At 34.4% G+C, this 23325-nt stretch overlaps 1 protein-coding gene across 5 annotated transcripts in view; it reads left to right on the top strand.

Annotated features, from left to right (window-relative positions):
• The first annotated feature begins 2998 nt into the window (after positions 1-2998).
• The window catches only part of LOC126764062 (eukaryotic translation initiation factor 4B-like), a 112311-nt gene continuing 91984 nt past the window's right edge, over positions 2999-23325 (top strand). For 4 of the 5 annotated variants that reach the window (XR_007667799.1, XM_050481821.1, XM_050481818.1 and 1 more), the window contains exon 1: positions 3244-3292. Coding sequence is in view for 4 of the 5 variants with exons in the window: in XM_050481821.1 (XP_050337778.1) it covers positions 3259-3292 (34 nt within the window). In the remaining variant the exon portion in view is untranslated. Of the gene's footprint in view, positions 3113-3243; positions 3293-23325 lie in introns of those variants that run through there. The other variant, XM_050481820.1, reaches the window with a different exon arrangement.

The following is a 23325-nucleotide window of genomic DNA, read 5'->3' as shown; positions in this document are numbered from 1 at the left end:
AGTATATAGTTGACATACAGGTAGAGATTTGACACGGTTGATCTGCCACCCACGAATCCATGTTGTTTTGTAGTGATGATATCCTTGAAGGTTAGAGATAGTTGAGGCAGAACCAACTTTTCGAAGAGCTTGGCTAATGCTGATTGGATGCAGATGGGCCTGTAGTTAGTTACTTCAGATCTTAGGCCACTTTTGTTTATTGGACTCACATAATACAGTTTCCAGGCACGAGGGAAATTACCTGCTTGAAGAGAGTAGTTAAAAATATGAGTGAGGGGCTCACAAAGCTCGATGGCGCAGTTTTTTAAGAAAACGTTTGGTATGCCATCGGGTCCGGCACCTTTATTTGGATTTAATTTGAGTAGCTGCTGGAGAACATCATTGTATTTGACCTCTAAGCTGTGAACGTTGGTTGACGATCCATTTGAGTTAGCATCAACGAGCTGATTGCCGTTAATATGTGTGGAAAATGTAGTCTTGAAATATGAGGCAAAAATATTGCTAATACCCGGGCCGGTGTCAGCTATTTGGTCCATCCAGGACATTTAGGATGGTTTATCAATGTTGTTTTGTTTTTTATCTTTTATGAATTTCCAAAAAGCGTTGGTGTCAGACTGGACCATGTTCTCAACTTTGTATACGTAATTACTGTAACATTCCGCACTGAGTCTTTTGCAGTCCGTCCTTAGAGTACTAAAACGGTTGTAATTATGTCGGTTTACCTTTTTCTTGTATTAATTGTGTGCTGATTTTTTGAGTTTAATCTTGTTTATGAGTTTATAGGAGAACCAGCAGGGATAGGTAGTGATAGATTTTTTGTGAACAGGTACATATTGTGACATTCCTACTTCAAGAGTATTGTATAACCAATTGACTTTACTTTCAATAGTGTCCAGTGCGTACAGTACCGTCCAATTGACTCGGTGAAAGAAAACGTTGAGGCTGACGTAATCAGCTTTCTTGAATGAGTAAGTGGCTGGATTAAAATGGTCTAAGTTGAGTTGAAATTTTAAATTTATGATAAAGGCAGGATGATATTTGTCCTCAAGAACGAGAGGTAGAGTTTTATCCATGTAACAACCTCAACATTGCTGAAACAGAGGTCCAGAACATTGTTCTGGAGGTTGTTTATGTTGTTTATTTGGATGCATTCCAGTAAAACAAGTCCATCGTATACAAATTTTTCGCAATCGGCTCTGGGGGTGCTGCTTGACAAGTTGAAGTCTCCTACGATTATTAGATTTGCGTTATTGTATTTCACATTGATATAGTTAAGAGTTGTAAGTAGTTTACGATAAGTTTCTAGTGTTGTAAGAGGCGGCATGTATACACATCGAACAATAATATCAAGTACAGTACCTTTGATTTTTACGAATACCAATTCCAAATCTCTTTCATCTGTGGTAATTAAATCAGCATGGATATGACGTTTGACGGCGATGAAGACGCCACCACCACGATCTAGGCCAGTGCATACAGGATCTTTATCTCTACTAAAAATGGTATAAGTGCTATCAATCACCTCGCCATCATTAATTGACGAGTTTAACCACGACTCAGTGATACAGAGTAGATCATAGCCACTAGCCGCTGATACTGTCATAAACTTAGACAGCTTTGTCCGAAGGCCTCTGGTGTTTTGGTAATAAATCTGAAGGGTCTTCAGGTTTCTTTTTCTTACTGATCGAGCGAAAATTCTTGTTCACTATCTGCGGTACTCCACGAATGTATTTGATGGTTTTGTTTGTGTCACCATTTTTTCCAAGAGTATCGAGTTCGGATCGTAGCTCACTGAGAAGAGACTGCTGTGCTGGAGTCTGATCAGATTTGCAAGTAACTGTCATTCCATCACATTAGTTAAGCTTCAAAATCTCCTTAGCATCGGTCGCTGAACGAGTCTCGATGAGCAGGGGACGTAGACGACCGGTTGCCGGACGACCTAGTCTTCGAATCTTGAATTGAGGTATCTTGGCAGAGGTTTCGGGAGGTAAGACTGCCAAGAGCGAAATTTTGTCGGCTTCCAGTCTGTCAATACCAGCAGCATTAGTAGATTCGGTGATACCAAGGGCAATGACATTACTCTTTTGCCTTTTTCGATCGTTCATCTCCCTTATGATGTCTTCCGGAGATGATGCATTCCTGTAGGAGTTGAGCTTGTTTTCTACGAAGGAGATCCTGTCACTCAAGTTAGAATAGTTTTTTTCAATGGCAACGCTCTGCTTGGAAAGCTTGTTTACTCCTTTCTTGAGTTCAGCGATACTCTCCCCGATGGTTTGTTTAAAATTATCAAATTTGTTATTGAATGTTTGGGAAAATTGTTCGAATCGCTTCTTGAGAATTGTTTCGAATTTTTCAATTCTGTCATCTCCGCTAACAACGGGCTCCTCGTCAGATGCAATATCGATGTCTCTAACACTAACCTCAAATTCCCTGCATACGGTGCATCTCCACTGTACATCATGTTTTTTGATATTAGTAGCAATGACATTAAATTCTACATTGCTCAGTTTCAGATATTCAACGTGGTACCATTTCTGACATAATGCACATCTTACACCTTTTGTATTTTTTTGTACTGGTTCTGAACAGCTACTGCAAGCTCTAGTATCAACTTGCTCCTTAGGTGGCATGTTGAGTATTAATGTATTCGCAATTATAAATGTTAAACAGATGTGAGTAGATCACTATTGTTGTACAACAAGGGCAGAAGTAAATAATTTATACTTATGAGTTTACTTTTTTTCACCAATTTTTAGTTTTTTTTTTTAGTTTTTAACGGAGCTTTCTTAACATACACATCTGAACGGTAGCTCTCAGAGTTGCCAAAAATAAATTCTCTGGTCAAAAAACCAAAATGACAGTTAATTGGCAGTAATGAATTGCCTGATATATATTTAAACAGCAATTGCTAAACATTAGCTTATGTAGTTTCAAATGGCAATATTGCTGACCACCCATATTGTAAGATAATTTTAATTGCCTGTCGAGTTGCGTCGTTAGGGGCTAAGTATTGTTACCTCGTTAAACATCTAAAGCTGTGGCAACTTCTAATTTTACACAAGTGTTTGTACGAATTGTTCAAGAAAGGTTTTCGACGTAATGGCTTCGACAGGTTAGTTTAACACATTTAAAAATATTAATTTGGATATGTAAAATTTTGGTGTCAGTGCTGATAAATCATTTAACCTGAGGATTTGCTTCGATCATGAAGATTATCGTGGTATAGTGAAGTATGGAAAGTTTCACTGATATTCATACATGGTGATGTGGATAAATATAGATATATACGTATGTATGTGTATATATTGGAATATAATGTGTCTTCAAGATTTATTTTCCACTGATCACCGTTTTAATATACATATAATTATCTCATTTTCACGAAAGAAATAAATTTTGAAAAGTTAATTTGTATTTATTAAGTGTGAATTGATTTTATGTATATCATTGGAATTTTTACGTTAGACAAATTTAGTAGTAATACGAGTGGTCTGTTTTTGTGTTTACGTTTGCGGCGAAAATAAATATTTAAAATATTTACAGTACATTATATTAGCAGATTGCTGAAGATGTTTTATTGGGTAAAATTTAGAATAGCATCCTCGGATTTCGGGGATAAAATGGGTATCAGTGGAAAGGTGACGTTCTCCAGATCACGAAAATATATATATATAGTTGCCGCTGACTTATAGTTTTAGAGATATTTGCATTTAAAGTTGAAAAATTGACAGCTTTTACATTGATAATTTGTATATTGTGAGTTTAATTATTTTATTTTAATTAAAATAAAGCTTTATTTACAACAAATATTAAAAAAATTAATATGCAGAAACGTTAGAGTGAAGTGCTAGTACGTGAAAAGTGCATAATATAAGTGAAAAAGTGACTCACAATATACAAATTATCAATGTAAAAGCTGTCAATTTTTCAACTTTAAATGCAAATATCTTTAAAACTATAAGTCAGCGGCAACTATATATATATATTTTCGTGATGTGGAGAACGTCACCTTTCCAGTGATACCCATTTTATTCCCGAAATCCGGGGATGCTATTCTAAATCCCAGCCGTTTTGTTACGTCTTTGCTTACAAAAACTTGCCTTTTATCTACAGTTTTTTTAATTACTTTAATGACATGGTTGTTGAATCATTTCCATCTAATGCTAAAAACTTCTATTTAAAATGCACGTTTCTTTAATGGATTTTGCAGATATATTTTGTGTTAAATAGTGCCAAAACTACCTTAAATTCCATATTTATCTTTCGCTGAAATCCATTTATTGGCACAATTCCGATTTCTTTGGCGCCGCGATTTGAAGGTACCGTTGGAAAGAGGAAGTCCTCCTGATTAAAAAATATATAGGGTTATAGGTACCGCAAACGTTTAGTTTACGATATATTCGACCTTAAAGTTCAAAAATTCGAACATTTCAAGAAGCTATTTCACCACGTTAAACCCACTTTATTCACATTTTTCTCTTCAAATTAATTAAATTACACTATAATCTTTTAAATAAATCCACATTTTACACTTTTAGCAGGTTTTTTATTTAAAAAATCTTTATTTTAAGAATTACGTTTTACACTCGTTTGAACCTCATTTGTTTACCAAAAATTACGAAGAAACGGAGCGCTGCCATGTGATGACAAGACAATTCGCTGAAATTCCTCTTTTTCGCAAAAATTCCTTTATTCATGCATATGGATATTTTCTTTTTTAAATTTATTAAGCAAATAAGTAATATAATATACGTGTATTAGTAATATTATATAATAATATTATATATACATACGTATAAGTAATATTATATAATAATGTTACGTAATAAAGTGTAAGGTTACAGTACAGTACGAAAACTCAAATTTTGTTTCAATATGAGTGCATGATAACCGTAAAATATAACCACTTTATATCCAAAACTCATATTTTAAATATAATAATATATATATCGCCACCTAAAATACAAACCAATGTATCATAAAAAATAAATGGAAATCGCTGACAGATATAATAACCAAAAAATATAACTACTTTATATCCAAAACTCAAATTTTGTTTCAATATGAGTGCATGATAACCAAAAAATATAACCAATTTATATCCAATATTCAAAAAAAATTTAAGTTTTCGTTATAAAATTGATAAATATTGATTATTATATCTGTCAGCGATTTCAATTTATTTTTTATGATACATTGGATTGTATATTAGATGACGATATATATATTATTATTTTTAAAATATGAGTTTTGGATATAAAGTGGTTATATTTTACGGTTATCATGCACTCATATTGAAACAAAATTTGAGTTTTCGTACTGTACTGTAACCTTACACTTTATTACGTAACATTATTATATAATATTACTTATACATGTGTATATATAATATTATATAATATTACTTATACATATGTATATATAATATTATATAATATTACTAATACATGTATATAATATTACTTATTTGCTTAATAAATTTAAAAAAGAAAATATCCATATGCATGAATAGAGGAATTTTTGCGGAAAAGAGGAATTTCAGCGAATTGTCTTGTCACCACATGGCAGCGCTCCATTTCTTCGTAATTTTTGGTAAACAAATGAGGTTCAAACGAGTGTAAAATGTAATTTTTAAAATAAAGATTTTTGAAATAAAAAACCTGCTAAAAGTATAAAATGTGGATTTAGTTAAAAGATTATAGTGTAATTTAATTAATTTGAAGAGAAAAATGTGAATAAAGTGGGTTTAACGTGGTGAAATAGCTTCTTGAAATGTTCGAATTTTTGAACTTTAAGGTCGAATATATCGTAAACTAAGCGTTTGCGGTACCTATAACCCTATATATTTTTTTATCAGGAGGACTTCCTCTTTCCAACGGCACTTTCAAATCGCGGCGCCAAAGAAATCGGAATTGTGCCTGAACATTAAATGCCAATACATATATCAAAACCCATAAGTCAGCGGCAACTGTATATGTAAATATTTTTGATCTGGAGGACCTCCCCTATCCGTATGAATCCATTTGGCACAATTCCGATTACTTGGCGGTTGGGTAAAAAAAAGAATTTCGGGATGTGCGGATAGGGAAGCCTCTTCAGAGAAGGAATGTGCAAAAATGATGTTGCTAACACTTAGTATATTGGCGATTTCGGGGTTAAAATGGGTATGAACCAGAGCTCGCAAATAACTGTCGACCGTTTCTCGTTGTCTGCAAATAAGTGTCTCTCCCTGACTCTTTACGAAAAGACTCAGAGAGCAATCGTTTTATGAGTTCTTGAATGAGCTTGCTTGCGCTCAGAGCGAAACCGTTTTTTTCTATTCTGCTTTGTTCTGGTTGTTCCAAGACCGTTTTGTCGTGTTCAGTGGAGCAAAAAGTCTTTTGCGTATGTATTGGTATACATTCACACGCATAGGCAAGCAAATCGTTAAACGTCTGTTTTGCAGACGAAATATATTAATTGCGATCGTGAATTGAGTGTGTTAAGTTGTGAAATATTTGTTGCAGACAGTGTCAGAAAGCAAAAAAGATCCTGTTTCTGTAAAACTTATCAAAATTTATGCTGACATCGAAAACTTCGACGTAACATTTGGTCGCTTACCATTAAATTCAAATAGTATATTGGAATTTTTTAATGATTTGCAGCTTAAGATTCCGCATATATGTAAGTGCACTAGCGCAGGTTGTGCAGGCTACACCTGCAACGCAAGTGTCCGTCGAGCGGGCATTCTCAGCCCTACACTTTATATTAAGTGAACGAAGAAGTTCGATTAGTGCAGAAAATCTAAATGCTTTACAACAAAAGTAAATGTGAAGACCGTTTGCGTTGAGTTTTTCGGTCAATCGGTCTTTTGCTGACTCTCTTTGTGCGAGCGTTTCTCGTTCCGCTCTTTACGCACTGCTCATTGAAAGACCGAAATACAAAGAGCTCAGCGAAAAGCGCTCAACAGAAAACATAAATGAAGACAGCAAGAGTCTCTTGCTCAGAGCGAGAACGAGAGAGTATGAACTTTTTCGGTTGTGCTCGCAACGAGAGCATAAGAAGAAAAACGGTCGACAGTTATTTGCGAGCTATGGTATGAACGGATAGAGGAGGTCCTCCAGATCAAGAATATACATATATAATGGGTTGTCAAAAAAGTCTTTTTATTGAATTTTTTTTTGTTTATTGAAATTGAAATGCATTTTTGATGACTCATGCCCAGCTCTTGACCGATGCTACGGCTGCTACTATGCCGGTCTCTTTCGACCAATTCAGCGATTTTATCGCAATTTTCGACGACAGGCCTTCCGGAGCGTGGCGCATCTTCGACCACCTCTACACCAGAACAAAAACGTTGAAACCATCGTTGTGCGGTGGAAATGGAAACTGTATCGGGTCCATAAACTGCACAAATTTTATTAGCGGCTTGATATGCATTTTTGCCCTTATCGTAGTAGTACTGTAAAATTTGCCGTATTTTCTCTTTATTTTGCTCCACATTTGCGACGCTATAATTCACGAACGACTTAAAAGAAACGACAATCAATCAAACACGTGTTAGCGCGTGGAATCAGCTTTCCAAAAAGGTATAGCATGACCCGATGCGACGAATAAAACTAGAACTACGCGCTTTCAGGGCCAACTAGCGAAAATACCGCAAGACTTTTTTGACAACCTAATATATATGTATATGTATCTATAGTTGCCGCTGACTTATGGTTTTAACCCTTTCATGCCCGATGTCACCTATAGACAACATTGTACATACGTATGTATGTATATGCTTCTATGTCCCGTTATTTAAATTTTTATGACGCGCGGTCTGTTGTATTGTCTAAGCTTACAGTGAATTCTTCTATTGTGGGTTGCAAGGGTTCATTCAGTAGGTGTTTTTCGTAGAGTGAAATTGTCAAGATCGCGAAAAAAGGCGTTTACGCAAAAAGTGTTTAATATGATTATTATGAGGATGCAGGTCACAAAACTAAAAAGAACTCTTGTCTGCCATTTTGAATATACTAAATTGAGATTATCAGAGATATTAATCGATTGTCGTTTATTATATTTTGTAAGCAACTCAAACAAGAAATGGTTAAAAATAAATCAATTTTACATAAATTTCGTAAATATTATGAAATAAAGTCAACATATATTTTTATTTTTATTGATAATTATGTTTTTTGCCTATGTTATTGAAAATTTAATATTTGTTATCGACTTATTTATTTTTATCCAAGTGTAAAAACATCTCTGAATAATGAAATGTAAAAGATTTTGTGACTGCCAGAATAGCAAAATCGCCTCAAGTCTCAAAAATTGTCTCTAACTTAAAATCTCAAATTTAGACACTTGAGATTGTATCACGGTACAGAATCGCACGGTAAAATAGCTGTTTTACTGTAAAATCAAGGGAACAACATAAATAAATAAAGGTAAGATAGTTATCAAAAATAAAAAAAAGTCGTTGGAAAAGTGTTTAGTTTGATTACAATAATTTTGTAAAAGTGCTGTTGCCTATGTTCGCGATTACATGAGGCAACTTTAGTTGCTAATTCTCGGGCGATTCTCTTTTGCTGTCGCCCATTACCTTCACACGAGCAACTTGTGTTGCGCAACTCTGCTCGAGTTTTTTTCTCATTTTCTTTCACTTTACTTTAACCCATTGTCTACTCTTTACTTTAACCCATTGTCGTTTCTTTTTCCTTATAGGTATTTGGGCCACTCTATCACATATATTAATCAGCTCTGTCAATTAAGAAATACATTTTATTTATTAAAACAAAGATATATCACCCTTTTTATTATCGTCTGAATCAATTTGTATGGCTTCCTCCATACATTTCACAATATCTTTAATTAATTCGATTTTTTCATCATACTCCATTTTCTAAAATATTTATATTATATTATGTATATTTGTATACATATTTGCAAATTAATTACCAAAAGATGAAATTAAATTTTTTAAATATATTCAAAATATTAATTTCAAAAAAAGATACGCAAATGCAACTATGTACTACGAAAGAAAGAACACGAATGCCGAAAAACGTCGCAGCAAACTGTTACGAATAAGAAAACAAAGCGAGTTGCTGAACACTGGAAACTCGGCGCGATTCCCCTCTCCTCGTCGCCCTCGCCTATAAACCAAGAGTTGCCGCAACAAAAGTTGCCTCGTGTAATTGGGCTCTATACATAGGCAACATCCTGTAACAAACGAACCAGGACACTAAGGACTTTGAAATTTTTATCACTTCATACTTCAGTTAAGACTAACATATATCTGTCAAAAAATGTTTTAGCTTCGCCCACTTTTATTTGTGCTTGAGAGGGTTAAATTTAATAAACAATTAAGTAACATTATGTAATAACATTTCCTAATAAAATAGTAAAGTACTTAGGTTACCGCGGGTATTGTCTCGATCAGGATTATTTTTTTAAAGAAATACTACACGAAAGTACTTCAGTTACCCAAAGCAGGAATGGGAAAATTTTCGGTCCGCAAAGTTAGCAAAGTGCGAATGACAGCTAGGTGAAGGGAATATCAGTTTACGGAAGGAACAGCATCAAGAGTTGCAAAAAAATCAATGACACTCCTCCGAAACTTGATGTTCATTGCAGAATGGCTGCGGCATTACCAGAGATAAAACGATGCCCAACTCATTTTTCATTAGAAGTGAGAGAGAAATTGCTAAACGTCAAAACCTCCTGAACTCGATCAGCTGATCGATTTTGATTTTGACAGATTGAAATCTTACCAAAAAAATATGTAAACGGAAGAATTTGTTGCATTGTTCAAGACCACTAGTAAAAGATGTAAAACTATGAAAATTAAATGATTTTTATTTGATGAAACGTTTTGCAATGGCAAATATCATAGTATTATCTTCATTTACTTTATTATGTATTGAAAGATAAAAAGTCGGTTGTTTTAACATACCTTGGAAAATATTTATTAATTTTCTCTATATGTATATTAGCCACTATATAGTAATTTTTATTCGTACTAAATGTTGGGTGTTTTAATTTAAATGCCCAAAAAGTATTATTTTGTCCAACCTGGCCATAATGGAAAATATTATAAAAAAAAACGCTAATTTTGAAGCGCTCTCATGCTGGAATAACTGGGACATCCCTTTATCTCTGGCAATACTGACATTGTACACCAATTAATGAGCGGAAATTTACTTCATATCAGAATTGTACAGTTGTGTGAACAAAAAGAGGTAAACATATTTTACAGGTTTTCAAGTTTCGCATTAATATTCGCGTTTATTTACCTTTATATGGTGGGAAATTCTAATCACTGTTAGGAAAAAATTATATAAGTTATACTTGTATCTAAAAACAATTTTATGTAATAAGAAAACAACACAATTTAAACTACCCATCATATGTGATGAAACTGTTAATGGTGATGATGCCAGTTGTAAAAATTCATTTTAGTTAGAATTGAGAAATCTTTTTTTAAGTTGTAGGCTTATATACGTACATATGCAAGGCAGTTTTATATACCCGCATATATAAAAAAGAAAAGATACTTGTGACCATAATATATATTTTCTTTAAACATATTGCAGCTCCATTTAATGAAAATGCTTATATAAATATATGATTTGTAATATACTTCAGTTTCGTTATTTTATCAAAATATTCAAGGAATTGAGGATTTTTTCTATAATTTTTTTATTAAATTTTAAAGATCTCTGGAAATGTATTAATCAGGGCTGTTGTGGAATCTGATAGTTGTCCGAATCGGAACTGAAACCGATCAAAAAAAGTAGTAGGACTCATGAATTCAGATATTGGTTTGATGATATACGAAACAGAATTTGTATCGGTTTTGGGTGTCACGGAAACCAGTTTTATCGGTTTTGCTATCAGAAACAAAACAAGAAGATAGTCGCTCACAGATTTGAAATGTAAGTTAAGCAAGTTAGTTTATTATTTCGAATTAATTGATTTTTATTTATATAGGGAAAAACATAAGTATAAAACACGAAATGTCTTAATTATTGAGTTTTTGGAAAAAAAATCGGGATATTTAAAGATATAACATTTACAAAACGTAATTTAACATCCAAATGCGTCTTTATTCATTCGATAAATAAAGTTTTAACCATTCATTTTTCGATGGAGATTTCATTAAATAATGCATTTTGAAAGCAGCTGGAACTTTAACCAAAGAACATCTTCTGAAATATTTATTATAATTCTTATTATTTGTCTTACATTTTATAAATTTATGGTAGTTATAAAGAAACTTAAAATTGTTAAGCGATTGCCCGCGATAATTCCCTCATCTAGCCCTCAAAATGTGCACGCGTGCCCGAACGGTGCAAAATGCCACTGAGGGCTAATATGGCCACCTCTGAACCAGTGTATTGGCCCGACCAGGTTAATTTTTTTTATAGCGCGGCCGAAGTCTGCCAACGCAGAAAGGTATACTCCCCGAAAGTACTTCAGTCACTCCGGGTATTGGCTCGACCAGGGTAATTTTTTTAAAACGCGGCTGAAGGCCGCCAACACTGAAAGGAGTACTTTACATACTCAATTATAGCTTATAAAATGTTGGGAATTTGTATAGTTAAAAAAGAAAAAAGAATCTCGATCTTCATATTTGGTGTTTAAAATGTGGCTCGTTTTCTTCATAAGTGTAAACAATGTAACATCTGCAACGATGAGTGTGCTAAGTGATTTTTAATTTAATAAATTTAGCTAGAAAATAACAAAACAAAAGTAAAATATGAACTTATTTTAAAGTTAAGAGTGTGTATATTAATAAACAAAGTGAAAACTGGCCGTTCCCGCGACAACATCCGGTGTGTTTAACGTGGGTACCTGCTGACGACAGCCTTACTCCACGGCGCTCAAAAGCACAGCGGATCAAAATAATGCGTTGATCAGCGCCCTGAGAATGCTAAGCATTTTCAGTACCAATTGGCAGTGTGGCATGGACACACTAACCACCTTGGTACGGTTCGAGGCCCATCTAAAACCTCTGCCGTGCTTTGGATCCGGCACCCGGTTGCAATGCAACTCCGCATTCAACTGACAAGGTCAGTTCTTCCCGCATTTGGGTTTTAACCACAACCACCACAAAGGGCCAAAGCCAATGAGTAGATTGGAGTTACCAAGGGCTACTGCTCCCCGTGGTACCAAAATTAAGTCTCCGGTCAGACCTCGTAGCCAAAGCTACTACCAGTTGAGCTTCCATACGGCTCTGGACTGGTAGCCAGGATATTAGTCGCCTCTTACGACAGGCATGCCTTACCACGGGTATATTCGGTTTCCCCCCCGAACCCAAGGGGGTCCCTCCTATCCGCAGGGGGAGTTCCCGCGACAGTAGGTTTCTAAGTAAACGGATACAATCCGCACATCTTCGGATTGGACTAGACCCTAACAACAGCAGCAGAGAGCTTACTCACACCGCGTCAAAAATGGTCTCTCATCGCGCCTACTTTCCATATATAATATTCATTTGATTGTTTATAACTCGATACTCAATGCTGTTTGTTTAAATGAGTTAAGCATCCACCCCCTCTACCCGGTAAAACTGGCGCATCCTAATAAAATAGCGTAATTCACCACAGAATGCTACTGCAAAGCAAAACTAATAACTTACCACACCTATACCAACCCAACCAACAAAAGGAATGGACAACGGGGAAGCTGACACATTCGTTCACACAATTCCTGCTTCTACACTGCGCCGCGTCGACACCGTTCAACATAATTCGCTCCCCATAATCCGACGAACAACATTCGCTATATATTCGTCGTTCGAATATAATTTATTATTTTGTATAAATTTAATTATGTACATTAAATTATTGAAAACGCATTAAAATACATTCAATGGTTGTACATTATAAACCCGTGTGCTTTTTAATTAACATCGTGAAAGTGATTAGTGCTTTGTTTCCAAATTTTTGGCAACAAAGTATTCACTGTTATTGTTTTAAACTTTGCAAAAATAGTCACTTTAAGCCATCTCATGACTATTAATTGTCATAATTGGACAATAAATGTTCAAGCCCTCGGTACCGAATATGCACTGTTTCTGACATCTACATGCTTTTGTATCAGAAATGTGTAAAATCGGATCAATAAAAACAAAGAAAATCAATTTAAAATTTAAAATTAAGTTGAAGCCAACTTTTAGTAACATTCGGAGAAATTTCGGGGGAAACTTTAGTATACCGTCCAAGGGTTTCGGGAATAAAATTAGTATGGTCGCATAGAGGAGGAAAAGTGAATAAAAATTAAATATTGAATAAAAGTTATTTCGCACCATTTATTATAAAAAATGGTTATAAACGAATTAGTAAATGGTTAGAGGATATAAAAGTTAAAAATATAAGTGTAAAATTCATTATAAATCAGAGAAACTCGCGTTTTAAATAGTTAAATCTTTGAACTTTAAATGCAAATATCTCAAAAATCATAAGTCAGCGGCAACTACATATATATATTTTCTTGATCTGGATCGCCCATCCCCCATCGAAATCGGGGGATGTTTTTTAAATCCCAGCCTTTTAATATTTACTAAAACTTCACTTATTTGTTTGTACACATTTTTTATATAATGTAAAAAAGAAGATTAGTTCCAGGGCAATGGAGTGAGTTCTCTTAAATGACCATGTCAATCTCTGGCCTTGAATCCAATTAAAAACCTTTGAGTGAAGCTAAAGCAACGGTTTGAGAAGCAATCGTTCCAAAATAAATATCAGTTAGGGAATTTTGTTGAAAAACAGATTCCAATTGATACGTGCCGCAAACTTATCTCCAGTATGACAAAATGACTCTCAAAAGGAATTGAAAATAATGACGGATATACTGGGTACTGATGAAAAAAGTAAATAAAAATCAAATAGGAGACAGAAAACTCAAACAAATACATTTTTTCATTCACAGATATCTGATGTACTTATTATTTTGTCCAGCCTTTTTTTAATCTTTTTATTATTTGCAAGAAACTTCCTATATCAACTATTACAAATATTTTTATTTTTGTTATTGATGTGAAACATTTATAGGCGTGGCGATACACGCCGTGGTTACGATCGCCACGCTATATTATTATTATTATGGAATATATGGGCAGTCCATACGAAGTAGACTATATGTAGCATCTACTTATATACAGCGAATCAAACAAGTTTTGGCACATCTCAGTTTTTCCACTTTGCTTCAATAATATCATTTAATATTTTGTTCCACCTCCATTCGCTTTAATAATCGCTTGCAAACGCCTTTGCATACTTGCGAACAAATGGGAAGTCTCCCGACTGGTAATATTGGCCCATTCTTCCTTCAGAGCATTTTTAAGGGATTCTTTCGAAGTTATTTGGTGCTTGCGAATTTTTTTCAAGCAAATGCCAAATATGCTCAATGGGATTGAGATCAGGGGATTGTGGAGGTCTTTTCAGCTGCTTGCAGTTATAAATTAACTACTCTTGAACCAAACGCGAAGTGTGTTTGGGATCATTGTCTTGCTGTAACTGCCATTTCTCTCCATTTAAGCCCAATTTAGATACAATATAGAAGCAAATTGTTCTTCAAAAGGTTTAAATAAACAAGCTTATTCATTTTTTCGTCTATAAAAACAAGATTCCCTACTCCACTTGTCGCTATACATCCCCACACCATTACGTTTCCGCCGCTATGCTTGATTGATTTTAAGATGTTATTTTCTTGGAGCTCCATGTTGGGCTTTCGCCATATTTTTTGAGACCCATCCGATCCAAATTAATTGAATTTGGATTCATCGCTAAAAATCACGTTTTTCCAAAAAGTTTCAGGTTGGTGTAGGTGAGCTTTAGCGAAATCCAACCTCTATTTTTTGTTAGCTTTTGAAATGTGAGGCTTTCGTCGAGGTACACGACCATGATAACCGGCCTTATGCAGGGTATTTCGGACAGTCTGTGAGCTAAATGTTTTCCCCAGTTCCTGCATTTTTTCACTCAATTTTACAGCCGAAACTTTTGGGTCTTTTGCCACTGCGCCAATAATGGATCGTTCCTCCCGATCAGAAAAAGTTTTTGGCCTCCAGATCTGTAATTGCTTTCTATTTTTCCGCTGTTTATGTAATGGTTTATTACATTCCTTACTTTGGAAAATTATCTATTGACAATTTGTCCTATTTCGCGCAATGATTTTTTTTCCAGATACAGATTCAAAATGAGTTTCCGCACTTCAACGGTTATCTCTTTTCTGCGACCCATTTTGCTCAATCTATGTCAAGGCTAAACACATTACTAAAAGTCAATTGCTCTAATTACACTGTGGAACATTTTTGGGATTATTGTCTGGGGGGTGAGAAATTCCAAGTCAGGGTGATGGTACCAGGTCAGTATAGTAAAACCCTCAAAGGGTTTGGCGTTCGTATGTGTCAGTTTTTTTTTATGACCTTTTAAATTTTTTCCTTATCTTGATGTTTTTCGCTTAGTTGTAACATTTTGGCAAAAACGTAGTTTAACATAACTCGCGAACCACTATTAAATATTTTTCCAATCCATTAGACGGTTGTAACAGCTTTTACACACTACATTTGGTTCTCAATTTTCGTTCACTATAACATAAGAAAAAATTGAAAAGGTCATAAAAAAAACTGACACATACGAACGCCAAACCCTTTGAGGGTTTTACTATACTGACCTAGTACCATACCCTGACTTGGAATTTCTCACCCCCCAGATTAGCTGTTGTACTGTGTTATTCATTAATATGCAATATCTAACAGAAGTCACCAAAAACGGGATCAAAGGAAGTCAACTTAAAGAGGAATACTCAAAAAACATTATTAGCACACATCTTTTGAATTTTTGATGTGTTTCTCTGTTTCTGACTTCTTTTCTAGATTTGGGGGGAGTGGGGGGTTGAATGTAACGGTATATTTTCGCTTGCATTTTGTTTTGTTTCTACCAGTTACACTATATACAAAAATAATTGAATGAGATTATTTTTTGTTGCTTTTTAACTATCTTTCCTTAGAAAATCAAGGTGTGCCAAAACTTTTTTGATTCACTGTATATATGTATATTTTTACGCGGCTTGCAAAAATCTGTGTCGATATATATGCAAGCTCATACATAAACATACATATTTACGCTGGTTTGTAGGAGAAGCTGTTACAGCGGCAAGGAAAGCAGTGGCAATTGGCGATCGTTCGTTTGTGTTTTCGCCACACCTCGGATTTTCTACCAGCAACACAATGTTGTGGCCAATGCGCAAAGGACCATAAATCTTTCGCAGTATTTTTCTCTCGAAAACTCTCAACGTCGACTCGACTTCCCGTCCTGCTATATGGTGCAAAGGCTTGGACGATGACAACAACTGATGAGTTGATGTTGCGAGTTTTCCAAAGAAAAGTTCTGCGAAAGATTTACGTCCCTTTGCGCGATGGCCCGGGCGAATATCGCATTCGATGGAACGATGAGCTGTATGAGATATATGACGACATTGACATAATTCAGCGAATTAAAAGACAGGACAGGACAAAGACATACGCTGGATAGGTCATGTTGTCCGAATGGACGAAAACACTCCAGCTCTGAAAGTATTCGACGCTGTACCCGCCGGGGGAAGCGGAGGAAGAGGAAGACCACTCCGTTGGAAGGACCTGGCTACGCTTGGATTATCCAATTGGCGCCACGTAGCGAAAAGAAGAAACGACTGGCGCGCTGTTGTAAACTCGGCTATAATCGCGTAAGCGGTGTCTACGCCAATTAAGAAGAAGAAGAACACAATGTTGTGACGCTTTGTCGTCGCGTCAGTTCTTCGACACATTGACTCTTCGACAAAACGTGAGCTTCAGCCATTGGTTGCCCGTGACAACGGAGATTTCGCATGAAGCAATAAGTGTACACATTCACATACAAAGTTGTGTGTAGACAAATTTACAAATATACGTATGGTCTGTCATATTTGCTTACATGCACACATAATTACATTCATATGTACGTGAATATGCGCGACCGCTTGGTTTTTTAATATGTCATCAAACATATAATGCCCAGCAAATAAATATGTAAATATATAACTTATTAAACCTACATTAATTAAATATTTAAGTAATAATGCATGCTTGTGTGCTTTGATATAATAGGTTGTCAAAAAAGCCTTGCGGTATTTTCGCTAGTTGGCCCTGAAAGCGCGTAGTTCTAGTTTTATTCGTCGCATCGGGTCATACTATACCTTTTTGGAAAGCTCATTTCACGCGCTAACATGTGTTTGATTGATTGTCGTTTCTTTTAAGTCGTTCGTGAGTTATAGCGTCGCAAACATGGATCAAAATAAAGAGAAAATACGGCATATTTTACAGTACTACTACGATAAAGGCAAAACTGCATCTCAAGCCGCCAATAATATTTGTGCCCTTTATGGACCCGATACAGTTTCCATTTCCACCGCACAACGATGGTTTCAACGTTTTCGTTCTGGTGTAGACGTGGTCGAAGATGCGCCACGCTCCGGAAGGCATGTCGTCGAAAATTGCGATAAAATCGCTGAATTGGTCGAAAGAGACCGGCATAGTAGCAGCCGTAGCATCGGTCAAGAGCTGGGCATGAGTCATCAAAAATTCATTTCAAATTCAATAAAAAAAAATTCAATAAAAATACCGCAAGACTTTTTTGACAACCCATTAAAATATATAGAAATATACATACATTTGTATGTATATAAATTATATGCAGAGTCGTTTGCGCATTGTAAATATGCGAATCTGTAAGCATACGTTCCTTAACATCGGAAATAGCATAACTTTTCTCATTTAACACTGAAAATGCTCAATTCTGCTATTTTCGTGTCCCCTGATGTTAAATGTGGTGAAACACGCTCATCCAAAACAGTAAATATCCCAAAAGCGAAATATCCCTAATCGTGAACCTTCTCTATTATTTTACTGTCTCTGCTACATATAGACTACGTATAGACTGCGTATCGCCCATATATTCCATAATAACAATAATATAGCGTGGTGATCGTAACCACGGCCTCTATCGCCACGGCGACAATCATATCTATATGGGTATATGCCATTAATATCGTTCCTGCAAGAATAATTTCAGTTGAAAATAAACAACAATCCAAGAGAATGTACTACAAGATATGGAACAACAATAGATGCTGTATTTATTAGATATCTTGATAATGTGATGTCTAAAACTTTTGTAACATAATTCAGTTATCATCGACCAATTGTCACAGTAATACCGTCAAAGGCAACTTCGAATGTAACTATTACGGAAGTCACTGATGAAAATAATTGAGTTGACGTCATTTTAAACAAATATTTGGATAAGATTTTGTGTATAAAGAAAATAAATGTTTATTGAATAAACTTTCTGTCATCATTTTCTGGAAAAAATTCATAATATTGTATTCTTTCATTGTATACCATATTTAGTTCGTGTCATAATCTGTACTTTTTAACCTATTACTTGTATAAAATAATTTCGATGTTTCACATATGCCAGCTGTCAACTGATAGCTCACTTTTTTTAAGTCATATATGAAATGAAATATGATATTATTTCTCTTTAAACAAAAGAGAATTTATTAGTCATTGAATGCTACACGGGCGTATGTACTTATTATTTTGACCATGTGTGTATATATGTACAGTACTTGTCCAATAAATTACGAACGAGAGCAAAAATTTAATATTTTTAATATAATTTAATAATATGTATTGAATATGACTCAATACAAAAATATAATAATTTAAGTTTAAAGTATATAGCATATAAAAAATAATGTTTTTTTAAAATACGCCAAATGTTTATGTTTTTATTAATGATTAAAGTTAGAACTCTGCATATTTTTTTCTTCGTTTGTAATTTATTGGACAGCTACTGTACATATGCTGTGCTAGTTGCAAGAGTAGAAAATGTTTGGTTTCAACCGAACTTAGCTCTTTCTTACTTGTTTTTTTGCAGCTTTTAACCCTCAACAATAAGATAATAATTAATCTTAATAAAACTATACAAAAATGCCACATACAAATAGTTTATTAAAATATACTAAACATCAATTTAGGATTCATTCTAACGATAGACATTTTGAAACGTACTGTAAATTTTTAATAATCAACAGTTTTACTTTTCCTCTCATTTCCATAGAATTTTCACTTACTAAACCCCAAATACCACTGTACCAGTGAGGTTGACTAGAGTACCAAAAATTTTTAACTTATAAGCAATTGTAGTTAAACCTTCATAAATTTATTTACGAAAAATATTGATAGAAAATTAGTAAAAAGAACTATTTTGTGTATAATTTCAAACTATTTTAATCCAGTATTATGTACAAATTAATAGAAAGGCGAAAAATGAAACAAAATACAACTAGAAAACATTAAAATAAAATAAGTAAGGAAGGCCTAAGTCCGGGTGCAAACGAACATTTTATGCTCTTGCAACTTGCAAGAATCAAAGCGAGGGATTTACTTTAAGGTGTAAAAGGTCAGCCAGAGGATCGAAATCCAAGCAACTTTAAATATACATATACTAGACACTGCCAGACACATAAAGTTTGTCAGAAGGACGGGTAGTATCGAGCCGATTTTGTCTATTTTTCACAATACCATCTCTATTAACATGCTACATACTAAAAAAGCTATCACCTAGAGTAAAAACAGCCGGCTGTTCAAAATTCTAATATTAGTTAAATATGTGCTAGGTCAAGTTTTCACTCAAATTTATCTATTTTAGGCGAAAAGATACAACGTTAAGAGTAAAACACGCTCTCATTTTCATTGACATAACTCACATATTGACCGATATACATACATATGTGGTACAAAGGCAACCTGAAGTTCGAAAATTTGTATATTAGCTACATATGTACATATATGGGGGCTAATAAGAGTTGAAATTGTCAGGCAAGAATTCTCTCGTGATTTCAATTGTATATCCCATACATTGACCGATATTTTCGACCACTATAGTTACAGGCGTCAACATATTCGGTATCTAGGGTCTTGAACAGGTTTGATTGGATTTAGGCTTTATGCATACTTTAAGGGAATTATTACTATAAACTTTTATTCCGTATTATTAATACTTCTGGATTTGTGTTTTGGAAAATCAAAGAGTTAAATGGAATTTTAAATTGTGTTTCAAGGTGCTCTCCAAAGTAAACAGAGCTTTTAAAAATGTAACAGAACAAATGGTTTTATGGCCAAATTAATTTATTTTATTCAAAATAGTCTCCGCCTGCTTCAATACAGTTTTTTGCGCGGTCCAAAAGCATGTCGAATGAGTGTTTTAGCTCGTTGGTCGGTATGGCCGCCAGTATGCCGGTGCAAGCCTTTTGAATGGCCCCTACGTCTACATAACTCTTTCCTTTCATGGGCAAATGCATTTTTCCGAAAAGGAAAAAGTCGCACGGTGCCCTATAAAGTGAATACGGTGAGTGGTTAATGGTTCAAATTTGATTTATGATCAAACAAACTTCTTTAATGAAGTCCTTCGAATGTTGGGTTCTGAGCAATTTTTGTCGTCAGTCACTTTGTGCGGAACAAACCGTGCACACAATATATAATGACAAATCAATGTTTTGGAGATGTTCAATTCCATTTCCATGAATTTCAATGATGATTTCGGCTGATTTTTGATGAATTCACACACACTTTCGACGGAATTTCCGGTAATCACGGATTTTGATTGGCCCACTTGTTGATCATCATTTATGTCCTCACGACCACTTTGAAAACCTTGAAACCACTCGTACACGGGATACGCAATCTTCGCCATAAATTGTTTCATCAATTCAAACGTTTCGGTAAAAGTTTTACCAATTTTAAAACAAAATTTAATGTTGGCTAAAACGCAATAATTTCACTTCCAATCGATGAAATGTTCTCACTGGACAATCGATAAAGGTAGCAGATTCTAACGCACCAGTCGACATATAAATGGTTCCACCAGGGATTCAAAATAGATTCAAAAAGTCCTGTTTACTTTGGAACGCACCTTGTATTTGTATTTAAAGTTCAAAAATTTGTAAAAGTAATGCTCGTTATTTCACAATGTTTAACCCACTTTTCACACATTTTTCAATTAATATATTTTTAATTATACTGTACACATCGAAATATATCCAAAATTTGCAGTTATTGTTTATTTTTTAAGAAAATAAACTTACATTAAAAACTACTTTGCACATTCACACTTTCAAGAGATTTGTGTGTTTACATACTTAGTAAATACCGTCAGTACAGAAAGTAGTTCGACACCAAAGAACTATGAACACCCTGGAGTTGGACCGACCAGAGTTACTTATTTATTTTTATTTATTAAATAACATAAGGTACAAAATCCATATCAATCAAACAAAAACCCTTTCGTACTATTGCCCCAATATATGTTAAACAGAAATTTTTTTGATTGTTTTTTCAAAACACAACATGTGGCAACCCTGGTATTTGTCATGTCATGTAAAGAAACCAACTGTGAGAGTGAATTGCATGTAAAGTTGTTGAACTTTAAATAGAAATATCTCGAAAACTATGAGCCTGAGGAGGGATATATGTATACATTTTTTAATCCTGAAGACAAATCGCGGCGCCAAAAGAATCGTAATCGTGCCAAAACTGTCAATGACCTGCAAATAAATATGTAAACATATATATATCTTATCGAACCTATATTAATTAAATATTTATGTAACAACATAAAAAAGACTCAAAAGATTTTAGGAATTCATCGTGAAATAATTCAATTTGTGTGCGTTGGTATAAAATATCTATAACTTATGTATATGCAGAGCCTTTTGCGCATTGCAAATATACGAATCTGTAAGCGTACATTTCTAAACATTGAAATTTAAATAATTTTTGTCATTTAACACTGAAAATGCTTAATTCTCAAAACTGAGCTTAATAAATATACAGCGAAACTAAGGACACAAAAAACATATCCGGCTAAACTTACAGCTGATAAATCCACTGACTGATCACTCTGCAAAGCTGCAAGAAATCTGAATAAACAAATAAAACATGTCGCACCATTAGACTAAACGAAACTACATGGACAAAAACAAATTAACAGAAAGCTGCCGTATTTGCAAATAATTCGAGAAATATATTTACGCCTAACGATGGATATGAGATAAACTGTGAAAATAGTTGATTAGATTCACACATCAGCGTATCTCCTGTTACTATTAAAAAAATTAAAAATCTTATCGGGAACACAGGCATTTGGTTACGATTTAATAACCGGAGGAATGTTATGCAATTTACCAGAGAATTGTATAAAAAGCTTGTTAACATTATAAACAGCGCATTGTGCCTAAGATACGTTCCATTGCTTTGAAAGTATCTGAAGTCATAATGATACCTAAGCGGTGTAAACCAGTAAACGTTTGTTATCTAAAGTCTTTGAGAATGTACTCATAAATAGGCTCAAACCAATAATGATTATAAACACCTTATACCAACACATCAATTTGGCTTTCGTGACCACCATTCAACAATAGACCAGATGAACCGAATTGCTAATATCGTTGAAAATATAATGGATAAAAATAACGTTTGTACGGCGGCCTTTTTGTACGTGGCTCAAGCTTTTGACAAAGTCGTGACATGCTATCCAAACAATTTTGCGGAATAATTGCTTCCTACTTAAAAGGTACTTCTGCATTAACCAAGAGGATGCAAACTCAAACTTGCAACCGATAAGAGCGGGTGTTCCTCATGGATGCGTGTTGGAGCCAATGCTTTATTTGTTTTTTACCAATAATAATTTAGTTTATCTAAAGCAGTGGTCGGCAAGTGCCGAGTGCACGCATACAAAAATATTCTTGCTTGCGTATGTGGCAAAAATACTCATTGCCGCTGTCAAATTGTACACCCAAAAAATTTTGCGCGCAAATAATATATATTTTTTTGAAAATTTCACAGAACACTTTAAAAATAACTGAGAAGTATTAGATATTACAAAATAAAAAATATCAGAACTGCTTTTTGAAAATTTGAAAAATTTTTCACGGTAACGGACGCGACATTCGTACGCTTTTAAGTGCGTCCAAAACAAAGAAGACAAAGGAAAAGTTTATATATATTGACATTGTTTTGAAGGGCTGACGCAGTACTAGATTTTAATATATACGGGAAGGTTCTACTACAAATAAGTACGTAGTTATAAGCAATTATAAATACGGACGCGACAAAAAATAGAAGTTTTTTTGAGGCGCATTCAGAAATATACAAAAATCAGCAAATTAAGGATTTATATATATATAAAAATATATATATTAATAAATGCGAACAGATGACTGTTATTCGTAGGTTTATGAAATATGTTAATTTTCCCTTAGTTTTTTTTAATTGAGTAT

This window comes from Bactrocera neohumeralis, unplaced genomic scaffold (assembly GCF_024586455.1).
Source record: "Bactrocera neohumeralis isolate Rockhampton unplaced genomic scaffold, APGP_CSIRO_Bneo_wtdbg2-racon-allhic-juicebox.fasta_v2 cluster09, whole genome shotgun sequence".
NCBI classification, from domain to species: Eukaryota; Metazoa; Arthropoda; class Insecta; order Diptera; family Tephritidae; genus Bactrocera; species Bactrocera neohumeralis.
This window is presented reverse-complemented; position numbering and strand designations above follow the sequence as displayed.